Source organism: Malus domestica, chromosome 16, assembly GCF_042453785.1.
Source record: "Malus domestica chromosome 16, GDT2T_hap1".
Taxonomy (NCBI): domain Eukaryota; kingdom Viridiplantae; phylum Streptophyta; class Magnoliopsida; order Rosales; family Rosaceae; genus Malus; species Malus domestica.
The window spans coordinates 1,298,069-1,322,221 of NC_091676.1; the positions used below are offsets into that span (position 1 = coordinate 1,298,069).

At 39.9% G+C, this 24,153-nt stretch overlaps 4 protein-coding genes across 4 annotated transcripts; 2 read left to right on the forward strand and 2 right to left on the reverse strand.

Annotated features, from left to right (window-relative positions):
* Positions 1 to 11,606: 11,606 nt before the first annotated feature.
* On the reverse strand, positions 11,607 to 15,018 carry LOC103453770 (ankyrin repeat-containing protein At2g01680-like). The gene is made up of 3 exons (XM_008393342.4): positions 14,249 to 15,018; positions 13,276 to 13,685; positions 11,607 to 12,649 (listed from the first exon to the last, which is right to left on the reverse strand). The coding sequence occupies exons 1-3, from the start codon at positions 14,559 to 14,561 to the stop codon at positions 11,768 to 11,770; spliced, it is 1,605 nt and encodes a 534-aa protein (XP_008391564.1). The 5' UTR covers positions 14,562 to 15,018; the 3' UTR covers positions 11,607 to 11,767.
* Positions 15,019 to 17,167: 2,149 nt separating this feature from the next.
* On the forward strand, positions 17,168 to 18,436 carry LOC103444570 (probable calcium-binding protein CML25). The gene has a single exon (XM_008383520.4). It carries the CDS (start codon positions 17,610 to 17,612, stop codon positions 18,216 to 18,218), a length of 609 nt encoding a protein of 202 aa, XP_008381742.1. The 5' UTR covers positions 17,168 to 17,609; the 3' UTR covers positions 18,219 to 18,436.
* Positions 18,437 to 19,222: 786 nt separating this feature from the next.
* Positions 19,223 to 22,462, forward strand: LOC103444571 (uncharacterized). The gene is made up of 5 exons (XM_008383521.4): positions 19,223 to 19,801; positions 20,423 to 20,589; positions 21,149 to 21,445; positions 21,542 to 21,805; positions 21,951 to 22,462. Exons 1-5 carry the CDS (start codon positions 19,456 to 19,458, stop codon positions 22,326 to 22,328), a joined length of 1,452 nt encoding a protein of 483 aa, XP_008381743.1. The 5' UTR covers positions 19,223 to 19,455; the 3' UTR covers positions 22,329 to 22,462.
* A 448-nt stretch (positions 22,463 to 22,910) lies between these two features.
* LOC114821994 (uncharacterized) lies at positions 22,911 to 23,510 on the reverse strand. The gene has a single exon (XM_029095770.2). It carries the CDS (start codon positions 23,392 to 23,394, stop codon positions 23,146 to 23,148), a length of 249 nt encoding a protein of 82 aa, XP_028951603.1. The 5' UTR covers positions 23,395 to 23,510; the 3' UTR covers positions 22,911 to 23,145.
* Positions 23,511 to 24,153: the final 643 nt, after the last annotated feature.

Sequence of the window (24,153 nt, forward strand, 5' to 3'; positions counted from 1 at the left end):
GCACAAGCTTGCACACAATTATGCCACAAACATGAAGAGGAAAATTGACCAGCTGCAAGACACTGATGGTCAAATTTTACTTGATCATCGGAGGTTTGTGGGTTTGTTCCAACCGCATCTTCCTTCGTCTTCTGGGGCGGCACCGCGTAGTGAAGCTCCAACTGATCAACCTCCGATACCTCCTCCTTCCGTGGCCCTGCCGACTGCTGAAGCTCCGCCGACTACTGAAGCACCACCTGACCAATGAATGTTTATTAGTTAACACATCATTGTAAAATATTTTTACTTTTATGTTTTTTTTATTTTTATGTATTATTATTATTATTATTATTATTATTATTTTTAAATATGTAAATTAATGTAAAAAGACTTTGTTTAACCTTCCCCCACACTTAAACTAAATAACACAAACTCACAGAAATCAACCAAATAACACAACTAACTGAACAAAACAAAATGAAAGCAGTAAAGATAAGGATGTAAAAATGCAAATCTGATTTGGTTAGCGATTCCAAAGTCTCCCTTCGTTGAATGCTTGGGTTGCCTCCCAAGAAGCGCTTGATTTAACGTCTTTAGCCGGACGAATCTTTCCTTTAAACTCCCCTCAGCTCCAAAGCATGGAATTTATCTTTTAATGGGAGGTGATACTTGAAATGATTCGGCAATTGTTTAAATTCAAGAGTGGGTGCCTGAATCATCAAAATCAGAAACATGTTAGTATAAATTAAAATTAAAATTGGAGAAGATGGCTTACTTTCTTTTTCCGACACAAACTCAATGACAAACACCACATCTTTGAACATTTCCGGGACTTTGAACTTGGCCAGGTTTACTATGATGGTTGTGGCTTGTCCCGGGTCATCAAACTCAACTGCTTTGGGCTTGATTGTCTCATGCACAGCCCCTTGGATGAATTCTTGATCTGCTTCAACCACTTCATTCTCTTGAATCGTTCTTCTTGGGAAACAAAGGCCTTTGAAATATTCAACACGATCTAGAACTTGCTTTGTTGCACCAAGAATTGGAATATCCTTTTGTACCTTTGGAAGAGCTTCCACAATGTCTTTTTCACTCTCTTCTTGCTTGGGAATAAAAAACCTGCTAGGAAAAAAGACATTGGGAGGAATATCATTAGAATGAAGTGAATTTAGAACTCCCTCACCTGAGTTGGATGACATAGGGATTTGAGGAGCTTGCAGCAAGAATTCTTCTAAACTGCCCAAGTCGTCCTCCTCCTCTTCTGCTTGCAGCAGCAATTCATCCATGTTCGGGCTGTGTTTGGATGGTTCTGGGACAGCTTCATCCTTCATGTCACCTTCCAAGGTGATGGCTTCATCGAGTTCACTTTCTGCTTTTGAATTTGCAATGTTTGAGTTGGAAAGTTCACTTTGATCTCGAATCTGTGCCATGAATTCCACAATCTGCCCAACTTGCATCTCCAATTCGTCCACTCTTTTGACTCGATCTTGCATCTCCTGGTTTTGATTTTCTACTCCCTGATTCAAAGAGGTGAGTAACTTATTAAGTGTATCATTATCCAAGGATGTACCTGAATTGAATTGGGTTGATTGTTGTGGTGGCTGTGACGGTTCATATGGCCACTGATAGAACTCTTCTGATGGCGGCAATTGTTCTTCTTTTCGTAAACCCTGCGCCACAGAAATTAGTCCTTCAAGAATTTCATTATAATTCATGGGCATACTTTGATTTGATTGGAATTGTTGTGGGGAATGCTGTGGTGGCTGCATAGGTCTTGAATAGAACTCGTCTTGCTGCCAATATCCACCTTGTTGAAATTGTTGAGGTTCATCCCACATATAATCTGAATTACCTCTCCAATCTGAATTGTAAGCGTTGGAAAATATGTTGCCCCTTGATTGGTTATGGCCTTGATATCCCCAAACATCTTCATTTGCATAAAATTGAGGACTTTGATAACCTTGCCCATAGGGCACATCAAATGTAGGGACACTTGGCATTGTGGTCCGTTCGGCATTATGAGTCAATTGAGCAGTGAGCTGTGCCAATTGAGCTTGAATGGTCGCAAGTGCCATGTCTCGCTCCATTTGTACCTAAAATCAAAGGAAGAAAAATAAATCAAATATCAAAAGTAACACAAAACAAGGAAAACAAAACTAAGTCAGAAATTAAAACAAAAACAAACTAAACAAAAAGAAAAGAACCAAGGGATTAGCAAAGTTTGCTAATCCCCGGCAACGGCGCCAAAATTTGATGTGAGAATTACTTGACACACAAATTAAACCCTATTTGTGACAATTGTAGTAATGATGTAAGTAGGGATCGTTCTAACCGGAGATTAACTAGGGGTGCTAAACACTTGACTCAAATAAATAAAACTAACTTTTAAAACACTAAGACAAACCAAAAGACTCAAAACAAGTTCAAAAGACTCCAAATACTTAAAAGCATAAAATAAGATAGATTTGAACGACTAAGACTTTAACAAAATATGGGGAGGGGGAATTGAGTTGTTTTTGACGAGATTAAATTAAATGGACAGATTATAATTAAGGGCAAAATGTAAATATGAATTCGATGAAAAATATGGATGATGGAATAGCTTAAGGGGTTCTTCTCCACACATGTCACACTTGCAATACAAGATCGATTCTCAGTTGGTCTTTCGATAAATTATGAAACTCAACACCCTAGGTTAATTAGGTCCGCTTAAATTAACCGTCAAGTTCTCCTTAAGTTAATGAATTGGATGGGTTTGCGCAACGCAATTCACAACATTCTCCAAAAGTCCTTTACGTGAAAAGCACAATAAAGATACAATCAAAGATCATTAAGCATCATGAAAACTATAAGTGTTGACGAGGTATTCGTTACTATGAAAAGCATGAAACTAGTGCCAAGAATTCATTTAACGCGATTGTTTATAAGCAACCTCCACTACTTGTGAATATAAGTTCATAACGATTAGGTGAAACTCACTTATATTCTAGCGTCATATTTATGCATGAAAATTAAGCGTGCACTCTCAATAAACATACATAAATAAGTTATCAATCAAACGGTTAAACAAATTGAATCCACAACTTATGAAATTCCAACCAAAGATAATCAATTCATATTGCAAGCATAAACATAGTTTCGAATCACCCCCTAGCTAAAGGGGGGTTTAGTTCCTCATACTTGCAAAACAAAGATACATAAAATTAGACATTGAAATCAAAGATAGAAAACACCTAGAAACGCTCCAACACTCCCAAGGCTTGGGCTTAGGCACGGCACAAGATGTTCCTTCTCCTTCCTTACTTGCAAGCTGCGGCACTAGAGGTTTTGGACGGTTTTGGGTGGTTTTTATGGTGTAGAATGGATGAGGAATGGTATGGAAAGGTTTAGGATTGATGGGTGGTGTGGCTAGGGGTGATTTTTGGCTAAATTTGGAGAGAAAATCTGTTATATCTTTGATGAATATGGAAGGTGGTATTTATAGGCTTGAGATAGGACCACTCCATTTCCTTTGCATGTGAGCTTGTGTGGGTGTGTGTTGGCATGTTTCCTCTTTACATTTACACACACATGCTTCATCATTTCAAGCACCAAACACCCACATTTTCAGCCCATGTTTCTCCTTTCCTTTGCATGTGTTGTGCCTTCTCTTCTAGCTGTGCATTTCCACTTGCTCCAAAGACAAATGAGTGTAATCATAACTCCATTTGCTGCTGAGTGTTGATGACAAAGCAAAACACAAAACAAGTGCCTTTTATTAGCCAAATCTGCTTAGCCCGTTTCTAAACCTTTCAGTGTTAAAATGCCCATAACTTCTTCTAGAAAAATGATATTAACAATCTGTAAATTGCTCCAGAAAATAGACATCCGTAGCTTTCCAAGCATATAAGGCTCATTCTCTCATTCATTTGGAGCTGTTCGTAACATGCTTCCAAAGTCAGCTAATCTGCACAGGCAGTTTTGACGAATTTGTTGGTTGTCCATGTTTCTCTTTTGCACATGCCTTTCTTGCTGTTTTCTTCTTTGCATGTGTGTGTTGTCATCTTTGTTTCTCCTTTGCACATGACATGTGCTGTCCATGTTTAGATCCCCTTTGCATTTGCACACACTTGCTTCATCATTTCAACCACAAAACACACCATTTCCTTCCCCTTTGCCGTGTATGTCCCTTTTACTTTGCATGTGGGCTTCTTTGCATGTGTTTTCTCCCTCTCTTGCCTTGAGTTTGCATGTGGGCTTCTTTGCATGTGTTTATCCTTGCAATTACACACACACACTTGCACACACAAAAGCCCAAAACGTCCATCCTCATGTCTCCATGTTTGCACCATCCAATCTTAGCCCAAAAATGCTCCAAAATGCTCCAAAATGCATCTTCTTGCATCCTTGGCCCATAGAACCTACAAACACACAAAAATGGCTTAAACTACTAACATAACTAAGAACTAAGAACATAAATGCACGAAAACAAACATACTAAGTCGCATAAATATGCTCCTATCATCAATCTTGCAGATGATTTACCTACATCTCTTATGGTTGAAAGAGAAAGTCATGGCTTCCCGGTTGAGGTGGTTTATGAAAATTTACCGCCCAAATGTAGTCACTGTGGTTTGATAGGGCACTTGGCTAATAGTTGCAGACAACTCAAACAGATGTCGAGAGGTCGCTCTCGTAGCCGGACGCGAAAGGGTGGTAACATGGGGGACAACAAAACCGGAGATCACTCTCGCAGTCAACTGCACATGGAATATCGTCCCAAAATAGATACAACAATACCAGTTAATGTCTTTTGTGGGTCACATGCTTCTGAACCTCTTCAACAGGTTGATCAATTGTTGCCTGCAGGTATTGAGGCAGTGGATGATGGTAATGATGAGCCCATTCTTCAGTCTCCTCTTGGAATAACGCCAATTGTTTCTGGTAATGTCATACCAAAGACTGACACCGCTGATACGCACATAAACAAAGCTCTTGAACTGGTGGTTGATGAGGCCTTAGGGACCATTGCCCAAGCTGTGAATAACTCTGAATTTGAAGAACATGGTATTCAATCCCCTGGGATCTCTCATATTAGCAATTATATGACCGGATCGCTGTCTCCAGATGGATCACATCCTCAGAATGGTCTTTCTTATGGTCAGCATTTGGGCAACACCAATGTCCCAAATATTCTTGGCCCACATGATCTCTGTGACGACTCTAGCACTCCTCATGGCTTTGAACCAGTCGAGACGGTAGCTCAGAATAGTCAGCACTTGGGCAACACCGATGTCCCAAATAATTTTGGCATGCTGGATCCTCAAGATAACCATAGCATTCCCCCTGGTTTTGAACATGTTGCGACATTAGCTAAGGATGTCATCGATATTGTCAATCACATAGAAGGCTGTGATATGGATGGTTTTACTCCTGTGTTATCTAACAGTCAAAAGAAAAAACAAAAGCAGCTTGCCAATCTTAATCAACCCTGTGATAAACCATATCCGAGTAGGGTCCGAGGACTACCAGTTCGTTATAAATGAAGGTTCTCTTCTGGAATATCCGTGGCATTGGTAACGATGACTCTCGGACGGAGCTCTCTAACATCTGTCGGTTGCATCACCCGGATTTGGTTTGCATTGCGGAGCCCATGGTGACTTTTAATTCTATTTCAGCTGCTTATTGGGATTCTTTAAATTTATCTGCTCTTACTTTTAATTCTAGAGGAACTCTTGCCCCCAACCTTTGGTTACTAACATCTTCGGCTTGTGAAGACCCTTTAGTTATTTCTATATCTGATCAACTGGGTAACGGTTCGCTGTACTTTTGATCATATCCCAAACCAATTCACATTTGTTTATGCAATCACTTCATCTATCAAAAGAAGAGACTTGTGGGCTAACTTTATCTCTCTGCGCCCACAAACATAAGTTCCATGGATGGCTATTGGCGATTTCAACGCTATACTGGGTGCCCACGAGCAGATGGGAGGAGGCAGACCGTCCCAAGTTTCATGCGCTGAGTTTAGTAACATGTCTGACACTTGTAACTTTACCCACTTGAACACATCTGGGGCAGCCTTTACATGGTCTAATGGCTGGAGGTCTCATGGTCGCACTGAACGAAGGTTAGATCGCTCCTTGTGTGATATAAGTTGGTTTGATTCTTGGCCCCACTCTAACTGCATAGCTTTGCCAAAGGTAGTCTCAGATCATAACCCCCTTATCTTCTCTGGTTCTAGAGTTTTGCGCAATGGTCATCGTCCTTTCCGTTTTCAATCAATATGGGTTCAACATCCATTTTTTCGAGAAACTGTAACTCATTGCTGGAGAAATACAGTTGTCTATGGTTGTCATATGTTTATTATTCTGCAAAAATTGAAAGCTCTAAAAACCTGCTTGCGCCAATGGAATTTTTCGGTTTTTGGTGATGTTCATAATAGAGTGGCTAATGCTCGGCATAATCTTTCTATGATTCAACAAAGAATTTCAACTGAGGGTATAAATAATGATCTTTTCGAGGAGGAGATTGTCGCCAAGACTACAGTAATGGAGTCTCTTCAAATGCAGGAGGCATTTTGGAAAGATAGAGCTCGTGTTAAGTGGTTAACTAAAGGGGATAAAAATTCTTCTTTCTTTCATGCCTATGCTCGTATTAAATCATCCAGCTCTCATATCAGTTGTATTCTTGATGGAAACAATCTTCTTACTGACCCGCTGGCTATTGCGAACCATATTGTTAATTTCTATCAGACTTTGTTCGGCTCTTCTTTCACCCCTTCAGGTATTGATGAGGTTTGTGAGGTCATCCAGCCGATGGTCACAGACTCTGAAAATGATCTCTTATCTGCATTACCTACTGATGAGGAAATTAAGGAGGCAGTTTTCTCATTAAGTGCTTCCAGTGCGCCAGAGCCAGATGGTTTTCCAGGTTTTTTCTATCATCACTGTTGGGTTATTGTCAGCTTTGATGTTATTCAATTTGTGAAGCAATTCTTTCAATCAAATTGGCTATACCCCAATACCAATAGTAACTTCTTAGTTTTGATACCGAAGGTGGAAGACGCTATTTCCATGACTCATTTTAGACCTATTGCTTTGGCAAACTTTCTCTTTAAGATTATTCCCAAAATTTTGGCAGTTCGCCTTTCTCATGTTGTTCAACGCATTATTTCTCCACATTAAGCTGCTTTCATACCTGGCCGATGTATCACAGATTGTATTGGCCTAGTTTCAGAATGTTTCAATGTGCTTGACAAAAAAACTCGTGGTGGCAATATGGGAGTCAAAGTTGATATAACTAAGGCTTTTGATACTTTAGATTGGTCATTTCTATTGCGGGTGCTTACTAAATTTGGGTTCTCCACTTGTTTTATAGACTGGGTTTCTACCATCTTAAGATCTGCTAAATTGTCCATCCTAATCAATGGTTCCCCGCATGGTTTTTTCTCTTGTTCCTGAGGAATGCGCCAAGGGGATCCTCTCTCTCCGTTACTTTTCTGTCTTGCTGAGGAGGCTTTATCAAGGGGCCTGAGTCGTCTTCAACTTGATGGGCTTACTAAGCCAACTTTTGCTCCACGAGGTTGTATCTCTCCTTCTCACGTTCTCTATGCAGATGACTTATTCATTTTCTGTAGAAGTGATGGTGGCACTCTGCGTAATTTGCAAGGTTTCTTCGATAGATATAGTAGAGCCTCTGGTCAATTTATCAATAAGGCAAAAAGTACTTTCTACTTGGGCTCTACCTCAAGGCATCGCAAAGCTGTGGTTGAGAGTTACTTGGGTTTCAAAGAAGGCAAAACACCTTTTGTCTACTTAGGAGTTCCAATCTTCTGTGGCAAGCCTAAAAGGAGTCATCTTCAAGCCTTGGCAGATAAAGCTAAAGCTAAGTTAACTGGTTGGAAGGGGAAACTTTTATCTATGGCAGGAAGAGTTCAACTCACTCAATCAGTTTTTCAAAGTATGCTCTTGCATAGCTTTTCTGTTTATAAGTGGCCTTCTTCCTTGCTAAGGTCTCTTTCACGATGTGCTCGCAATTTTATATGGTCTGGTGTCGTAACCTCCAAGAAGTTGGTTACCGTTTCTTGGCATCAGATATGTGCTCCGAAGAATGAAGGTGGTTTGGGTTTGCGTGATCTTGGCTATCTTAACACTACAGCTCTCTTAAAGCTTGGATGGCTTATTATTACTACTGATTCCCCTTGGAGTATTTATCTTCGGAAACGTTTCAAGCTACATGGTCGCCTATACTCTTGTAGTTATAAGCGATCTTCTATATGGCCTGGTATTAAATCCATTCTTCATATCTTGTTTCAAAATTGTCGTTGGGTGATTGGAAATGGTTCTACTACTTCCCTTTGGGTTGATAAATGGCTGGATAAGCCTATTGTGGACGTCGTTGGTGCAACAGAGATTGCCCCTTCTTTATCTCGTACTAAGGTCTCAAATATTATTCGTATGGGACAATGGGTTATTCCTTCTATTTTTTCTTCTACTTTCCCAGACCTAACTAAAGAGATTTTAGAAATGCCTCTTCCAATTGATGAGGATAAGGACGTTTTAATTTGGGAAGTTTCTACATCTGGTGTTTTTTCGTTTTCCGATGGCTATGAAATTGTTCGTCATCGGTTTCCTGTCAAGAGTTGGGCTTCCATTATCTGGCGTCCTTTCATCCCACCTCGTTACTCTATTTTAGTTTGGAAGATTCTATTCAACAAGCTCCCAACGGAGGATCAACTTCAGCGCCGAGGCATCCCGCTGGCTCCAATATGCCAACTATGTCACAAGAATTCTGAATCTATTGACCACTTATTTTCTAGCTGTGACTTTGCACAATGTGCTTGGCGTTGGCTAGCTACCCAATTTGGCACTATTATTCCACCTACGGCTCCCTCTCTGATCTATGGCTTGATTTTCTGTCAAAGCGGTTTTCTCCACATCTTCGCAATGTCTGGCTAGCTTCAGGGTTTTTCTTACTCATGGCTATTTGGAAGATGCGTAATAAAGTGAAGTTTGAAGGCAAACCTCCCTCCTTCTCACGTCTCTGCCGCTCCACCTCGGCCTGGATTAGGCAGGTTGGAGCTCTCACCCCTGGCCATGTACGAGGCATTTTGGACAGGCAACTTTTAGTCTCTCTTGGAATATCGCCTAACTCCTGTAAAGCTCCTTCTATTGTCCCTGTTCTTTGGCACCCCCTCTTTTTTCTTGGGTCAAAGTGAATACTGATGACCTTGCTAAGGGTAATCCGGGTCCTGCGGCATGTGGCGGGGTTTTTCGAGATTCTGCGGGTTATTTTCTTGGTGGTTTCTCCCTAAGCTTGGGCCATCGTACTTCTTTCTATGCGGAGCTCCATGCTGTCATCCTTGCTGTCGAATTGGCCCACGCGCGGGGCTGGCAAAATTTATGGCTTGAAAGCAACTCTTCGAGTGTAATATCATGTTTTGCTTCTGGATCTTTCTCTCCCCCTTGGTCGCTCCAGACACGCTGGAACAATTGTACTCTCCATTTGCAGAACATGGTTTTTCGTTGCTCTCATATTTTTCGATAAGGGAATGATGTTGCTGACAAATTAGCCAATTTAGGGCTTCTATCATCTTCACTTGTCTGGCATTCCACTCCTCCGATTGAGATCCTCCCTCCTTTGCACTCAGATTTCTTGGGCATGCCAACCTACAGGTTTGTCTCCTCTTCTTGATGTGTCTTCTCCTTTCTTTTCCTAACCTTTTTGGATTCCCTTTTGTTTTGCAGTTTGTCTTGCAGGTTATTACCTTTTAAGGTTTATAAAGGGGTTTGGGCTTATGTCCGCCTAGTCTTTTCCTTGTTTTTTCTTTTCCAAGAGGGGTACGGTCTATGTCCCCCCCTCTTTTTCCGGCATTTCCTTTCTCAAAAGGGGTAAGGTGCATGTCCCCCCCTTTTTCTTTTGTATTTCTTTTCTCTTGTTCTATGAGGGGTTAGGTTTATGTCCCCCATTTTCCTATCAATAAAATTCCCTTGTACCGCCGAGGTTCTCCAAAAAAAAAAAAAGTCCCAAAATAATTGGAACTCCAACAATTGTATACGGACTTCTTCATACCAATTTCAAACACTTAGGCCATCTCTAACCGACCCGACCAAATGACAATAGGACCAAAAATAGCAAAGAATGACATGAAAACCGTCTCCAACCGAGAACTAGGCCAAAGGGCTTGTGGGCCCCACTGTGCCCAAACCCTCAAATCAGGCCAACGAGTTGACCATTTCCAGCCAGCCAGCCAGCTCTAGCCCAACCCTCTAGTGCCAAAATGTCAAGCTTGACATTTTGCCAGCCCTCCTGCTCAGCCTATTTGAATGTCAACGGCTACTTGGTGTCAGCATGATGTCAGCTAGCTAACGTCATGCTGCCGTTAGGTTACAGTTGAAATTTGAATTTTTTTTTTGGGATGAATTTAAAAAAAAAAAATTCTATTTTTTTTCCCTATAAACACCTACACCATTCATACAACATTGAAAGCTAAAGATAAGAAATGTCATGTAGATAAGAATCCTATCTAAAATCTGCACAACCAATTACATCTCGACACGTGGCACTCGAAATCCTATCCAAAAAATTATTAAGATTACATAAAGATAAGAAATCTGGAGAGTTACTCACTTTAGTAACATGTGTCATTCGAAATTTTATCCGAAAAATTATAGAGATTACATAAAGATAAGAAATCTGGAGAGTTACTCACGTTAGTGACACGTGTCACTCGAAATTCTATCCAAAAACTTATAGAGATTACATAAAGATAAGAAATCCGAAGGCTTATTCATTTGGCGACAAGTGACACTCAAAATATATCCGAAAACCTTATTTTAATATAATAGTTTAATTTAATTAACTATATTAATTTAATTAAAATAATAAGGCATATGACCCTTTGACCCTCTCGGTTGGAGATAGTTTTTTGTTAAATGACTATGTTTGGCATATGGCCCTTTGATCCCTTCAATTGGAGATGGTATAAAATATGACCTAGCACTGTTCATTAAAATATAATTTATTGCAAGAATATAGAGCTAAAGGGAACCCTTTGACCCTCTTTCGGTTGGAAATGACCTTGGAGATTAGCACTAGGCTGTAGGAATCACACACATACTCTAACAAGAGACACAAAGCGGAGAGAGCAGCAGTTATCTTCCTAAAAGGGTTTTGAAGGTAAAATATGAGATGATAATTTTTTATTGCGTTAAGCAATTGGGAAAGTGTGAATGTTTCTCAAAATTTGTATTTTTAAGGACAGATTCATTAGGAGAAAATTTTTAGGTGTGCCAAAAATAAGATTTAGTACACCAAATGTCATTATATATGTGGTTAGAAATTTTTTATCCAACCACTTGTATTATGACACTTAGTGTACCAATGTATTCCCGCACACCGAAAATTTGAAAAGATGGATGATTATAATATGGTGACAATTTAGAGAAATTCGATGGATCAGGATCCTCTCCTGAGCAGATGGAGAGGATCCTCCTGACTAGGCCCATCGAGCCGTTCAATTTCTATCCAACGGTTATAATTATTATAATTTTTAGAGGGACCCTTTGTTTGTAGCCGTTGAAAAAAAAATTGGACAGTCCGATGAACCTGGTCAGGAGGATCCTCTCCAAGGATTTGAGATAATATTTCGGGTAAGGGCTATAGAATCTGTAGTTACAAATACAACATACAATATACATAGCCTACAATCAACTGTCGATTACAGCAGCACCTCTTCAAATATGAACAATAACTGTTACTTCAACAGACAAACAAGTAAACAACTCCCTATATGGCGTATTCGTGCTTACAAAGCGTAGATTTTCTCAAGGTCGGAGTTATATTCATCGTCAGGATCTGAGATATTTGCCGAGTAGACCGACCAGGAGAAGGACTTGCTTCCACTGGCCCGTTTGATGCGTCTCTGAGAGTCCCGCCGGAATGCCCCAAAGTGTTGTCGGAAAACAAAGTAGGACATGCTTGCAAGAGTTGCAATAAGAATTGGCACTCCCACAACGGTTATGGTGATGGCCATCCATGAACTCCCCTCTCCGACCACAACATAAGCTATCGACAGAAACGCCCCACAGGTGCAAGCACAGGCAGCCCACATTAGTTTGTTAACCACCGACACGACTTGCTTCTGAGCCCCCGTGTCCCAGGCCACCAAGGTGATCTGAACCACAACAACGGCTAGTGAGATGAAGAGAGAGGTGGCATTCAATAGATAGAACACTTTGAAACCAACTTCATCGGCTATTTTAGCCTTCCCTGCTTCCGGTCCAGACTGTACATATTGGCCGGGGAAGTTGAAAATGGCCAAGAAAGCTATTGATGCAAACAGAACAGCAACCACTGTGATAGAATTGGTAGTGTTCTGGACAGCTTCCCTATGAAGCTTCTTTAGTTCTTTGGCGATGCCAGAAACTCGCCGTCGGGTTGTTTCATTTTGTATGAGCTGTGAGTGCACCTCATGCTTGATATCGCTCACAGTTCTTTTCAGCTCCATTGCTTCATCCACTTGGCCGACATGTTTTGCATACTTGGCACCAGCTTCCGCCAGTGTTTCTGTAATTTCTAATTTAGATTCTCCATACTGTAGTTTATCTGCCAAATCCCTTGCAGTTTCGCAATGATTATTAATGACGTTGACATCAATAGCCGTATAGCTCAGCAAGACGCTCACTATCTGCAAGAAAGAGGACAAAATATCATCACAGGTGGAGCAAAAAAAGATGAATATACACGTAGAAAGACAAACATATGCAATTGGATTCACCACTTTTGAGGATGTAATACTATATTTAGAAATTCCACCAAGTGCTTCCCGGTTACTCATCGAAGAAGAAAACACGAACTTATCACAAAAGTTTCAATGAAGCAAAACAGGATCCCAATATTTTATTTTTAATTGGTATATTCTCACATAATTACCCATTATCCATCTTAACTCTCTGTCATCTCACATCTTCTCTATAGTCCACATGTAGATATAACCTACACGTCCAAAAAGGCATGGATATTATCCGTCTTGGCTGTAGCACGCACAACTCAAGCACAGACTCCTTGACAATCTGTACTGTACTGTACTGATGAAACTCCATGACAAAGAACTAGCTCCTAAACCCAATTTAGACTTACAGTTACCTGGTAAATAAAGCAAAGTAATAGATAAATCCAACGGAAGGAAGAAATAGTTAATGACAAGGATTTTACGAGCTGATATATTTTCATCCTACATACAATTTCAACATAATGACTAGGACTTGATGAGTTCATGCATTTTTCATAAATAGAATGTCAATATGAAGATACCTGTGGACGGCATTTCCTTGTGGCTATGTGCACAGCTGTATTTCCCTTCTTGTCACGTTCATTCAGTATAGAATTGTCAGCGTCCAATATCTCCTCTACAACTGGAGTACACTGACCTTTTACAGCCATATGGAGTGCAGTTTGACCCTTTTTATCCTTTATGCATACCATTCCTGGATCTCGTTCTATAAGTGCTTTCGCAATATCGAGCAAGCCATACCTTCCAGCTGTATGTAATGCAGTTTTACCATTTTTCCTTACTATCCTCACTGAGCTGATGTCGGCATCCAAGATGGCGTTGACCACATCTAAATGGTCCTGAACGGCAGCTGAATAAAGAGGGCTAGTGTTTGAAGAATCACACAGCTTACAAAGCTCCGGCCAACTTCCCAATAGTGCCTTCACAATACCTGAATAAATAACAGTCAATAACATATTACCGAATTAAAAAACAAAAAATAAAAATCCTTTCACCATAGTTTTAAACTTCAAATACCAAACTCAACCTCAAATGGCCAAAATGTCATAAACTTCTCATATATTAAATCTCTGCATATCCAGTAAATGTAAAGCAGATCAAGAGAAGAGTTTACAACCCTAGCAAACGAAGTTCACCAGTTATATCATTTTACTAACAAGAGTTCAACGATTACGAATTTCGCTTACATGAGAATTCTCAATCCATTCATATAACCGGAAAGTATTGATGTCATAACGCAGAGCAAGAATTCAGCTTGCAGCGCAGCACAGAGACTCCAATTAATCCATCAAATAATTTAATTTAGGAAGGAAATTATCACTAATTACTGAACTTGTACACAAACAATCAGTAATTATTATGATCATCCAGCACATACAAGGATCAACCCCAATTAAAAAACTCATAATCTCAACAAAAACCCATTTCAAGAAACCAATTCTTTCAATCCCAGAACAAAGTTATACGAACAGTGAGAGTTAAAAATCAATTTACCCAAGTAGCCACGCTTGGCGGCGACATGAAAGGCGTTCATATCATGCTTGGACCTGATCTTGACAATCTCGACACCACAGACCTTAAGCAAGTAACCAAACACCTCTTCCAGATTATTGTCCGCGGCCACGTACAGCGCAGTCTCGCCAGCGTCGTTCTGCATCGCCATCAGATCAGAGACCAGCGACCCTTTTGAGGAGGGGTCGTCCTTGGCGAGCTTCTCCACCACCTGAGTCACCGCCGCAAGGTCGCCGGATCGAACGGCGGAGAAGAAGGATTGGTGGGTGAGGAAACGCACGGACTTTGAGTCCATCGTGATTGAAAAGATTCAGTCTTTGGATAAGTCTCTGTTGGGCTTCATCAATGGAGGGCGGAGGAGGATGAGCCGACCAGGTGTTACTCTGTGTAAACGAGTACTGAGAGATAATGGGTGATGATGATTGTCTTGAAATTCAGATACTGCCTCGTTGGGGCAGTAATGATTGACTTTTTTTTTTTTATCTTGGATTAAACTAGTGCTGATTGATTAATGCTTTATATATATATATATATATATATATATATATATATATATATAGGAAGCTTAAGGGGAGGGATCCCCATTTTTTTTGAAAAAATGGGAACACGCTCCCCACCGTTAGATTGACTTTAATGAAATTGTGTGGTTGAGATTAAAACACAGGCCATAGAATCTCAACCACATGATTTCATTTAAGTCAAATCCAACGGTGGCGAGCGTGTCCCCATTTTTTTGAAAAAATGGGGATCCCTCCCCTTAAGCAATTCCTATATATATATATATATATATTTTTGTCAAAGGATAATATTATTAGATACGACCAGAAATGTTTACATCAATAGTCAGAGTATTAAATAACCAATCAGGCTCCAAGCAATTTCACGAGTAAAAACCCCCCATACGCGTGACAAACTTTGCCACCAAATGCACAGCCTCATTACAGGCCCGAGGAGTATAAAGAAATTCCACATAACCCAATTGGTTTTTACTATACTCAATGTCCCATAATATTCCTTCAATGCTAGCCTCCGGCGGTATAAGGCCAGTTAACATCTCCACAAGCATCTTCGAGTCAGTTTCAATCTGAATCCTTCCATAACCTCTCTCCATACAAGCCAACAAACCCCACCTCACCGCCTCTACTTCCACCATCAAACTAGACTGTAAAGTGGGGTCCCTTTTGGGAGGACATCATGTGGAGGTGTGGGAGGAATTTTTTTAGCATGTCAAGTACACAGATTGATATATTAAGTGTTATAATATAATTAGTTTTGTTTGTTTTTTTAAGTTTCCACTCATTTGTTTTACCGTGTTTCTGTTCCAAAAAAAAAATCAAAGTGCGGAGGGAGAGAGAGGGTTGAATGGTAGGGAGCTTAAGATTTCAAGTCAACTCATTTAGGAGTGCAGTGCATTGCCGTTGGTATCACATCAGACTTAATATATTTTAATTATTTAAATTACATATTAATAAAACTAATAAAACACTCTTCATTAACCAAAAGAACATAAAAATACAATTCAATCCTCTACTACAGAATAAAATTAGGAACAATAAAATAAATTTTACAATTTTTTCAAAAACTTACCCAAAGTCGATCTTAACATCCTCCAATTTAAAATAAAAAATAAAAACTTCTCTCTCTAATTCCATGCTCTTCTTTTTCTCCCTTTTTCCTTTCTATTTTAAAACAAAAATAAAAATTATATTCACACACAAAGTGTGACGCATTATGCTAGTGCTTTATTAAGATAATTATTTGTAATTAAGAAATGTAAACAATTGTCATAATTTGATTCTACCCTGTCCACACGCAATTACGTGCCTCTTTTACTATTTTATCACGCAATCATGCACAATGCTAAAGCGGGCTGACCGGGCTATATTCTGGGCCAGTTGACACGCAGTTTAGGCCCGTTTCAATTGAGTTATAGGTGTTATTTGGGCCGAGACTTAAAATCCAAACTTGCCTCAAACCGGTAGATAATAGTGCTAGGCCCGAATGGCCTAGCCCGAACCATTAACAACACATATACAAAAAGTTAATTATTTTACGTATGGTTTATGTTATAAATATGTAAAAGTTAGAAAGATAACTTTTACTAATGACGGGAGCGAAGTAACTGTAAAATATCACACTGAAATTATAGCATAAGAGGATAACAAATAAAATAGGGAGGGATAGATACTAAAGTTATTAATCTTTCCTTTTTCTCTGTATATCTTTTTGTCCTTTAACAGCAGTCGGAGCGCTCTATTTATAGAGCAACTCCATCTTATTACAGTTTGAAATTTACAATACATCTTTTGAAAAATGATCTCCTTTATTTCCAAAGTACACATCTCAACACTGCCAATGTTTTCATTAATCTTCCAATGTTGAAAATCCAATATGTATAGGCATTGAAAAATCTACCAAGGTTTTCAATATCACTGTGGGCATTCACTGACGCACCAGCATTTTCAACCTTTTTTTCTTTAAGTTTGCTCAAGGTTTAAATTGCATTCCTTATGCTTAGCCCACTTTAGGGTTTAGGATTTTTTTTTGTCCCAGCCTAATTTTTTATTTTTTATTTTTTATGCCCAGCTTTTTTTTTTTTTTTTGACGTTTTTTTTTTTATTTTTAATTTTTTCCTACATAATTTTTCACATATTTTTCATCATTTTATACTATCTTACTTCATTTTATTTCAATTCTTCACATTTCATACTATAACCCTTTGACCCTTTATTGGAGATGATTTTTTATCACAAGACTATGTTGAGGCTATGACTTTCTGACCATTCGGTTGAAGATGGTAAAAAATATGATCATGCATTATTTATTAAAATATTAATTTATTAGAGAACCAGAAGGCTAAACGAACTATCTGCCGCTCATTCGGTTGGAGATGATGGTTGAGTGGGTGCCGTGTGGATACCGTTGCGTGCACCGAGTCATTGAGTTGGTGTGCACTGTAACTACTGTAATTTCAATTCACGGCTAATCCTTCTCTCTCTCTCTCTCTCTCTCTCTCTCTCTCTCCTCTCCCTCCCCGTCTCTCTCTCTTCCAAAATTAGCAAGGATTCATCAGAGTAAAACTCAACAGAAAACAAAGAGGCGTGACAGAGAGAGAGATTCAGTTGGATTCCGTTATGTTTCCCCCACCATCTCCCTAACCAAACTCTCTCTCTCTCCTCTTTCTCTCTCCTCACACATTTTCTCACTCCAATTTCATATAAAATCCCCAAAAACAAAAATCAATTCCCAATTCCCCAATTTTCGAATTCAGCCAACCCCAAATCTGAATTTCGAATTTTGTTCCTTCCATTGGTTTCGGTTTCCGGTTGTTTTTCCAATCCAGATGGGTTTCAAATCCCTCTTCTCCCGGAAGAAGAAATCCAGTCCCGACGTCGCCGCTGCCCACCCCGACGTCGCCGCTACCCACCCCGCCGCCTCCGCTGCCCACCCCGCCGCCGCTTCAGCCCACTCGCGAACCCCCTCCTTCCATTCGCGCGCCCAGATTGCCGAGCTCGACCAAGTCTTCAAGAAATTCGATGTCAATGGCGACGGAAAGATCTCGTCTTCCGAGCTCGGAGCCATCATGAGCAGCCTGGGGCAGCCGTCCTCCGACGAGGAGCTCAACAGCATGATCTCCGAGGTCGATTCCGACGGCGACGGCTTCATCAACTTCAAAGAGTTCGTTGAGCTCAACACCAAAGGGGTCGACTCCGCCGAGGCCCTCGAAAATCTCAAAGACGCTTTCTCCGTCTACGACATTGACGGGAACGGGTCTATTTCGGCGGAGGAATTGTACGAAGTGCTCCGGAGCTTGGGAGATGAATGTTCGATCGACGAGTGCCGGCAGATGATCGGCGGCGTCGACAGTGACGGCGATGGTATGATCAGTTTCGAGGAGTTTAAGGTCATGATGATGACGGGATCGCGTTACATTGATCCGGCTTCAGGTTGATCATCAACGTCAAATTAATTGATGACACTCCCACTTTTTTGGATTGATTCATCTCATCTGTTATTGCCATTGTTTTTTGTTTTTGTTCAGTTAATTGGTAGGATTTTTATGATTAAATAAGAATTTGATTTATTTAATCATATTAACATTTTCATCCTTGTTTTTAATTCGGATATAATCCATGTTGAAATGTTAATACTTTATAATTTGGTATGCAAGTGGGATGTGTCTACTTTTTTTTTTTTTTGAATGGGCTCAAGTCTTCCTTTGGCAATGGAAACTAATAGGGACGCGAATTCGAACTTGGAAGTACAATGGTATAGTTAATTTGGTTGCGCCCAAATTTGCAATTCTCGTGTAGTTTGAGATGTCATACTGGATAAAGAGTAAAACTAAAATGATGATTCTTTCTTTTAAAGGAGAGTCATTTACTAATACGGTAGTCAAATTCCCACAATTTGAGTCTTTCCGAGTTACACAATTGAGAATGCTCAATGAATCTTTCACGTCGGGTTGAAAATTTTGAGTTTGATTTAAACTCAGTGTAATGAGTCGGAAACTTGACACCGGTAATAGTGATTCTGATCATTGAGTGTAATGTATGAGTCTTATAAGTTGATTCTAATAAAAGTAAGAAGAACTAGCATTGTGATAAAGTAAATGAGATTTTCAATGAGCCTAGTACACATGCACATACACATACACTCTTTAGCATTGTTCGTACTTCAATCAACGAAGAAAATAGGGGAAGATTTTCAATGAGCCTAGTACACATGCACATACGTTATACGTCATTATACAAGTAGAGGAATACTTGAAAAAAAAAATGAAAAAAAACTTCCATCCACTTATATAATTACATGTGGTATACCACTCTACATTCGGGCACATTAAAAAATCTTTTCTCTCAAACAATGGTCACACACATGAAGTTGACACATAACGTATTCAAAATAGAATGGATTTGACAATAATGTAACATCTGAGTCCAATAATTTAAGCATAGAAATATGTAATGAAAATTGTTTGGCATGGTAATGCCCAATGTTTCAGTTTTTATTCGGTAGGCACCTGCCGAATTTTTTTCAAATTCGGTACACATCTGCCGAACTTATCGCTCGACTTTCCGTCACTCGCTGTTCCCCTAGTTAACTTGGCCATAACTTTTCGAGGAAATTAATCCATGACCAAAACATCGAAAACTCTCAAAGATCCTCACCCGCACTAGGAAGAAGGAATGAAGTGTGGCTCGACCATGGCAGCTTCCAAGATGTTAATGGCTTCCTTTACCGCCTTCCGCCCTCTAACTTGCGCTGCCTCTGCCTCCTATCCTGCGCGCCTGGCTCCACACCCGCCGGACCTGATCAAGTGGGTCCGTCGGGAAGGAGGGTTCGTGCACGAGGCCGTGAAGATAGCTCAAGATAGTTCATTTGGTCTTGGATTGGTGGCTTCTGAGGAAATCCCAAAGGGTTCCGAACTAATTGTTCTTCCGGAGCACGTACCGTTGAGATTTGGCTCAATTGAATCGGACGGCGGAGATGGGGTCGACTCTGTTCTCGACGATTTGGCTCGCCTAGTTCCTGGTAAGCATTTTTAGCTTTCCCATTTGATTGGTTTTGCGATAATATATTAATATTTTGGTGTAATATGCTTTTTGTTTAATGGGTTTTTCGCATTTTGCTATATTTTGATTCATTTGGTTCAAAAGAGTGGTAAAGGTTTGAACTTTGACGTACATATGTACTAAACTGGCGCGGAATTGAAGTATCATTTCTACGGGATTTTGAATGCTTAGTGGCATCCTGTGTTTATCTAAAGTTACGATGATAAATCGCAAATGCGGGTTAGATGAGTTGGTCATGGCAGTGTGCTACGTCTCCTTGCACCCAAGTTTGAATCTCTATCCCCGTAGTTAGGAATATCGCCTTATCAAAAATGTTAAAATTGTTAATTCTGTGTGTGAGTAATTAGCGGTAGATTGCCATATCAAAATGCCTCCTCAGATGTAGGTGAGTTCTTATTCGGGTATATTTCCGTGTATGAATATTTTGAACCAGATGTTTGCTTACGTAAAACCCTGCTACTTTTCTATAGCATTTAGGTTTTCTTTATTCTGTTTAGGTTGGTAACTTAAAAGTTTTTTACACTAGGCTGTAGTGAGTTTTGAATATGAGTAAATCGAACACTGTGGAAGCATTTGGCAGAGGAACTATGGGCAATGAAATTGGGTTTGAAGCTTCTGCAAGAAAGAGCTAAAACTGGATCCTTCTGGTGGCCATACATCAGCAGCCTTCCTGAAACGTTCAATATACCCATCTTCTTCCCTGGCGAGGACATAAAGAATTTGCAGTATGCTCCACTTCTTTACCAGGTATCTTATTTGACCACCTAAATACCAATATTTACTTGTATACTAAGCAATATAAGACCTGCAACTAAAAATAGGCTGGTAAGCTATTGTGATATCTTAAAGAAAATGTAGGTTTATGTTTATGGTTTGATATTGCCCCGGACCTTTTTATGAATTGTGTTCAACAATTGGGAGGATTGTTAGGCATGCATTGAGACGGTATGTGTTTAATTTGCCTGCGAACTTTCTGTGAGATCCCTAAACCTTTATCCAACAAAGCAAGAGATGGACATGTCCTCTAATTTACCATAGTTTAGTCTCTGAGTTGCTGTCTTTTTTGCTGTTGGCTCTGCTTTGTTCCACATAGATTTTGTTTACTTGTGGTCATTGAAGAAGAGAATTGCACTTCAAGCTGTCTTTTTAATCCTATGATTTGGGATTCATACAATATCTGACATTAGAGGCATGTCCATGTTCAACAACATGAGTCAGATAGCTTGTGTTGAGATTCTTATCTTGATCTTGATGACCACTCGGTTTCCACAACAAGCTTTGAAGGTTTAGTAATTTCCTACTGCAGGTGAACAAGAGATGCAGATTTCTTCTTGATTTTGAAAAAGAAGTCAAACATGCTCTGGAAAATCTGAAACCAAACGATCACCCTTTTGGTGGCCAATCTGTAGATGCATCCTCCCTTGGATGGGCAATGTCAGCAGTTTCGTCTCGGGCATTCCGTTTATATGGTAAAAAGCTTCGAGGTGGGAACTATGATATCCCGATGATGCTTCCTCTCATTGATATGTGCAACCATAGTTTCAACCCAAATGCCGCAATAGTTCAGGACCAAGATAACAGGAACATGAAGATGCTAGTAAAGGTTTTATTTTATTGTTGTTTCTTTAATGTCATTCCCGAATTCTCCATTGGAATTGCAGTTGAAGATTTACTCATCGAGATTCTCCTCTCAATCCAGGTTGTAGCAGAAACAGAGATCAAGGAGAACGATGGTTTAGCACTCAACTATGGATGTTTAAACAATGATCTTTTCCTTTTGGATTATGGATTTGTGATACCTTCAAACCCCTATGACTCTATTGAGCTCAAATATGATGGAGCACTTCTGGATGCTGCAAGTATGGCTGCCGGAGTATCGTCGCCCAACTTCAATGCACCATCTCCATGGCAGAAAGAAATTTTATGCCAGCTAAAGTTAGATGGGGAAGCTCCGCTTCTTAAGGTACCTGCTTCCCTGAAAAATATATAATTACCGTCATCGGATTGATCATGGTAGTTATACTACAATCATGAAAAGACTTTTTTTAGACCTTCTCGTACACAAATTTGTAATATTTAACCGTTTCTTCTCATCTCTTGCTTAATAGGTATGCTTAGGGGGCTCGGAACTGGTTGAGGGGCGCTTGTTGGCAGCCTTAAGAGTTGTTCTTGCTGATGACATAGAAACAGTTCAGAAGCAAGATTTAAATAAACTTAAATCTATGTCAGCCGAAGCTCCCCTTGGTATTGCAAATGAATTAGCTGTTTTTCGCACCGTTATTGCGTTATGTGTGATTGCACTGGGACATTTCCCAACCAAAATCATGGAAGATGAATCCCTGTTGAGTAAAGGTGTTTCAGATTCTACTGAGCTGGCTATCCAGTTCAGAATTCAGAAAAAATCGGCGATCATAGACGTGATGAGAAATCTCACAAGGAGGGTGAAGTTACTTGCATCGAAAGAAACTGCCACTGCTCAAGGCTGAATTACTGCAGTAAAGTTGGCATGTTTGCCCACAAACACTCTTACTCTTAGTCATGTTTGTTGCCTCCGTTCTTTTTAGCTACTTTGTTCACAATATCTTTCTTCTCTTTAGTAAAAATGTGGTTTTTCGTTAAAGTGAACAGTACTAAGAGTTTTTCGTTAAGGGACCTTTATAGAATGCTTGAAAATATTGGTTTGTCTAGTTTTAACCCCGCTGACTGAATGAATCAATGCAACTCTACTTAGCTGGTTTTTCGTTCTTTATTGGAATGGTCGAACGAGACATGACGGGGCGGTTTTTGTACCGGCCATGAGCTTACCAGTTGAATTATGCTGGAAAATGTCAGCAAATTGAAGGAAATGACTCTTTCTAATCACAGAAAAAGGATGTTTTGAACTTTTTACGCATCGACGAAGAATATTCTCAGATGATAAGATGAGAAAAACAAAACACAGATTAATTCGCAAAATTCTACTGGTAAAACGAAGCATATGATGTCGGATCGTCCTCCGAAACTGCAAAACTTACAGAAATAAATTTTTAAAAAGTATATAATCATGAAATTAAACAAAGAAACGATGAGACCAGACAAGCAGGAAATTAACATTAATTTCACTATTCCTTAAATTTCCCACAACAAAACTTCTACCTGTACAACTAACGTAGTAAAAGTAAAACTGCAAAACCCCAGAATACCGTAAGAAGGAAAACCAGAAAACAAACAGTAAGAAGGAAAAAACCACGAAAAAGTTTAACTATAAAGCGTCGCCACCATCACCATGCAGACGCAGGCAGGGCAACCCCTACGAGGTTATCCCTATGTGGCCAGCCCCAGCGGCGAACGCGAGCGCTGCCGGGTAATCTCCCGCATAATCACGCGTCTCAGCCTCGCCTCTGCAGGCTGCTGCAGAGACGGGTGCTTGATCTTCTCAAACTCCTGCTTGATCTTCATCACTTGGCTGTGAATTGGGACAGCCATGTAGCTGTAGGTCCCCTCTTCGTCCATGCTCCCGTTGTCGTCGTTGTTTTCGCCCGTCGTCTTGGTGGTGATGTTCTTGTTCTCCATAAAAAGACTCAGCACAACAAACGCTCTCGTTTTCTTATGGCGTTAAGAAATCACACCTTCGGCCTTGTGTATCTGTTTTTTTTTTTTTTTTTTTTTTGTTTATTGGGGAGTTATGAACGTTTTGATTGCTTTAAATATTGGGAAGAAAGAAACGAAAAGCGACAAGATTTGTTCATGAATAGTGTGAAAAGGGAAGTTAAGATATTTAGTAACTTCCTCCGAATTAAATCAATTTGAGACGTGTTTACACAAGATTCTGGTATTCCTTTTTTTCTAACGCACGTTTCTCTTTCATTATAACCGTTGAATTAAATAAGTTAAGGGTGTATTTTGCTCACCACTCTCAAGTGACGATAATGCTCACTAATTTGGGGTCGGAACTATCATTTTGGCCTTAGTGGTTGGAGCACTTGACCATTTTTTTATCATTTTTGTGAATTTATTTGTTTAATTACTTATAATCTTATTGGTGGAGAGGGTCAGTGCCCCCCTTTGGTTTCTTTGTCAACTATTGGGTTGTAGGTATCCTCGTGACTGTACTAGTTTGATTAGTAGCTTAATCCAGACATTAGTTGGGTCATTTGTGGTCAAAGAACAATGGCAGAGTCCGAGAGAGAGAGAGCGAGCGAGAGAGAGAAATTGGGCGGCTGCAGGGGCGGAGCCACCAAGGGACTAGGGTAGTCCCCGGCACATCCTGACTTCATCTGAGGTGTGAACCTCATGGAAGAAGATGAAGCAAACGACGTCATTAAGCTGTTT

What these genes read in the sequence shown, in the direction of transcription:
- LOC103453770 (XM_008393342.4), bottom strand. Translation starts at nt 14,561, where the DNA reads ATGGACTCAAAGTCCGTGCGTTTCCTCACCCACCAATCCTTCTTCTCC. An exon ending in CGCCAAGCGTGGCTACTTGG is followed by an intron (nt 13,686 to 14,248) that starts GTAAATTGATTT and finishes TTATTTATTCAG; the next exon opens with GTATTGTGAAGGCACTATTG. An exon ending in CAAGGAAATGCCGTCCACAG is followed by an intron (nt 12,650 to 13,275) that starts GTATCTTCATAT and finishes TCTTTCTTGCAG; the next exon opens with ATAGTGAGCGTCTTGCTGAG.
- LOC103444570 (XM_008383520.4), top strand. Translation starts at nt 17,610, where the DNA reads ATGGGTTTCAAATCCCTCTTCTCCCGGAAGAAGAAATCCAGTCCCGAC.
- LOC103444571 (XM_008383521.4), top strand. Translation starts at nt 19,456, where the DNA reads ATGAAGTGTGGCTCGACCATGGCAGCTTCCAAGATGTTAATGGCTTCC. An exon ending in ACATGAAGATGCTAGTAAAG is followed by an intron (nt 21,446 to 21,541) that starts GTTTTATTTTAT and finishes CTCTCAATCCAG; the next exon opens with GTTGTAGCAGAAACAGAGAT. An exon ending in GGGAAGCTCCGCTTCTTAAG is followed by an intron (nt 21,806 to 21,950) that starts GTACCTGCTTCC and finishes CTTGCTTAATAG; the next exon opens with GTATGCTTAGGGGGCTCGGA.
- LOC114821994 (XM_029095770.2), bottom strand. Translation starts at nt 23,394, where the DNA reads ATGGAGAACAAGAACATCACCACCAAGACGACGGGCGAAAACAACGAC.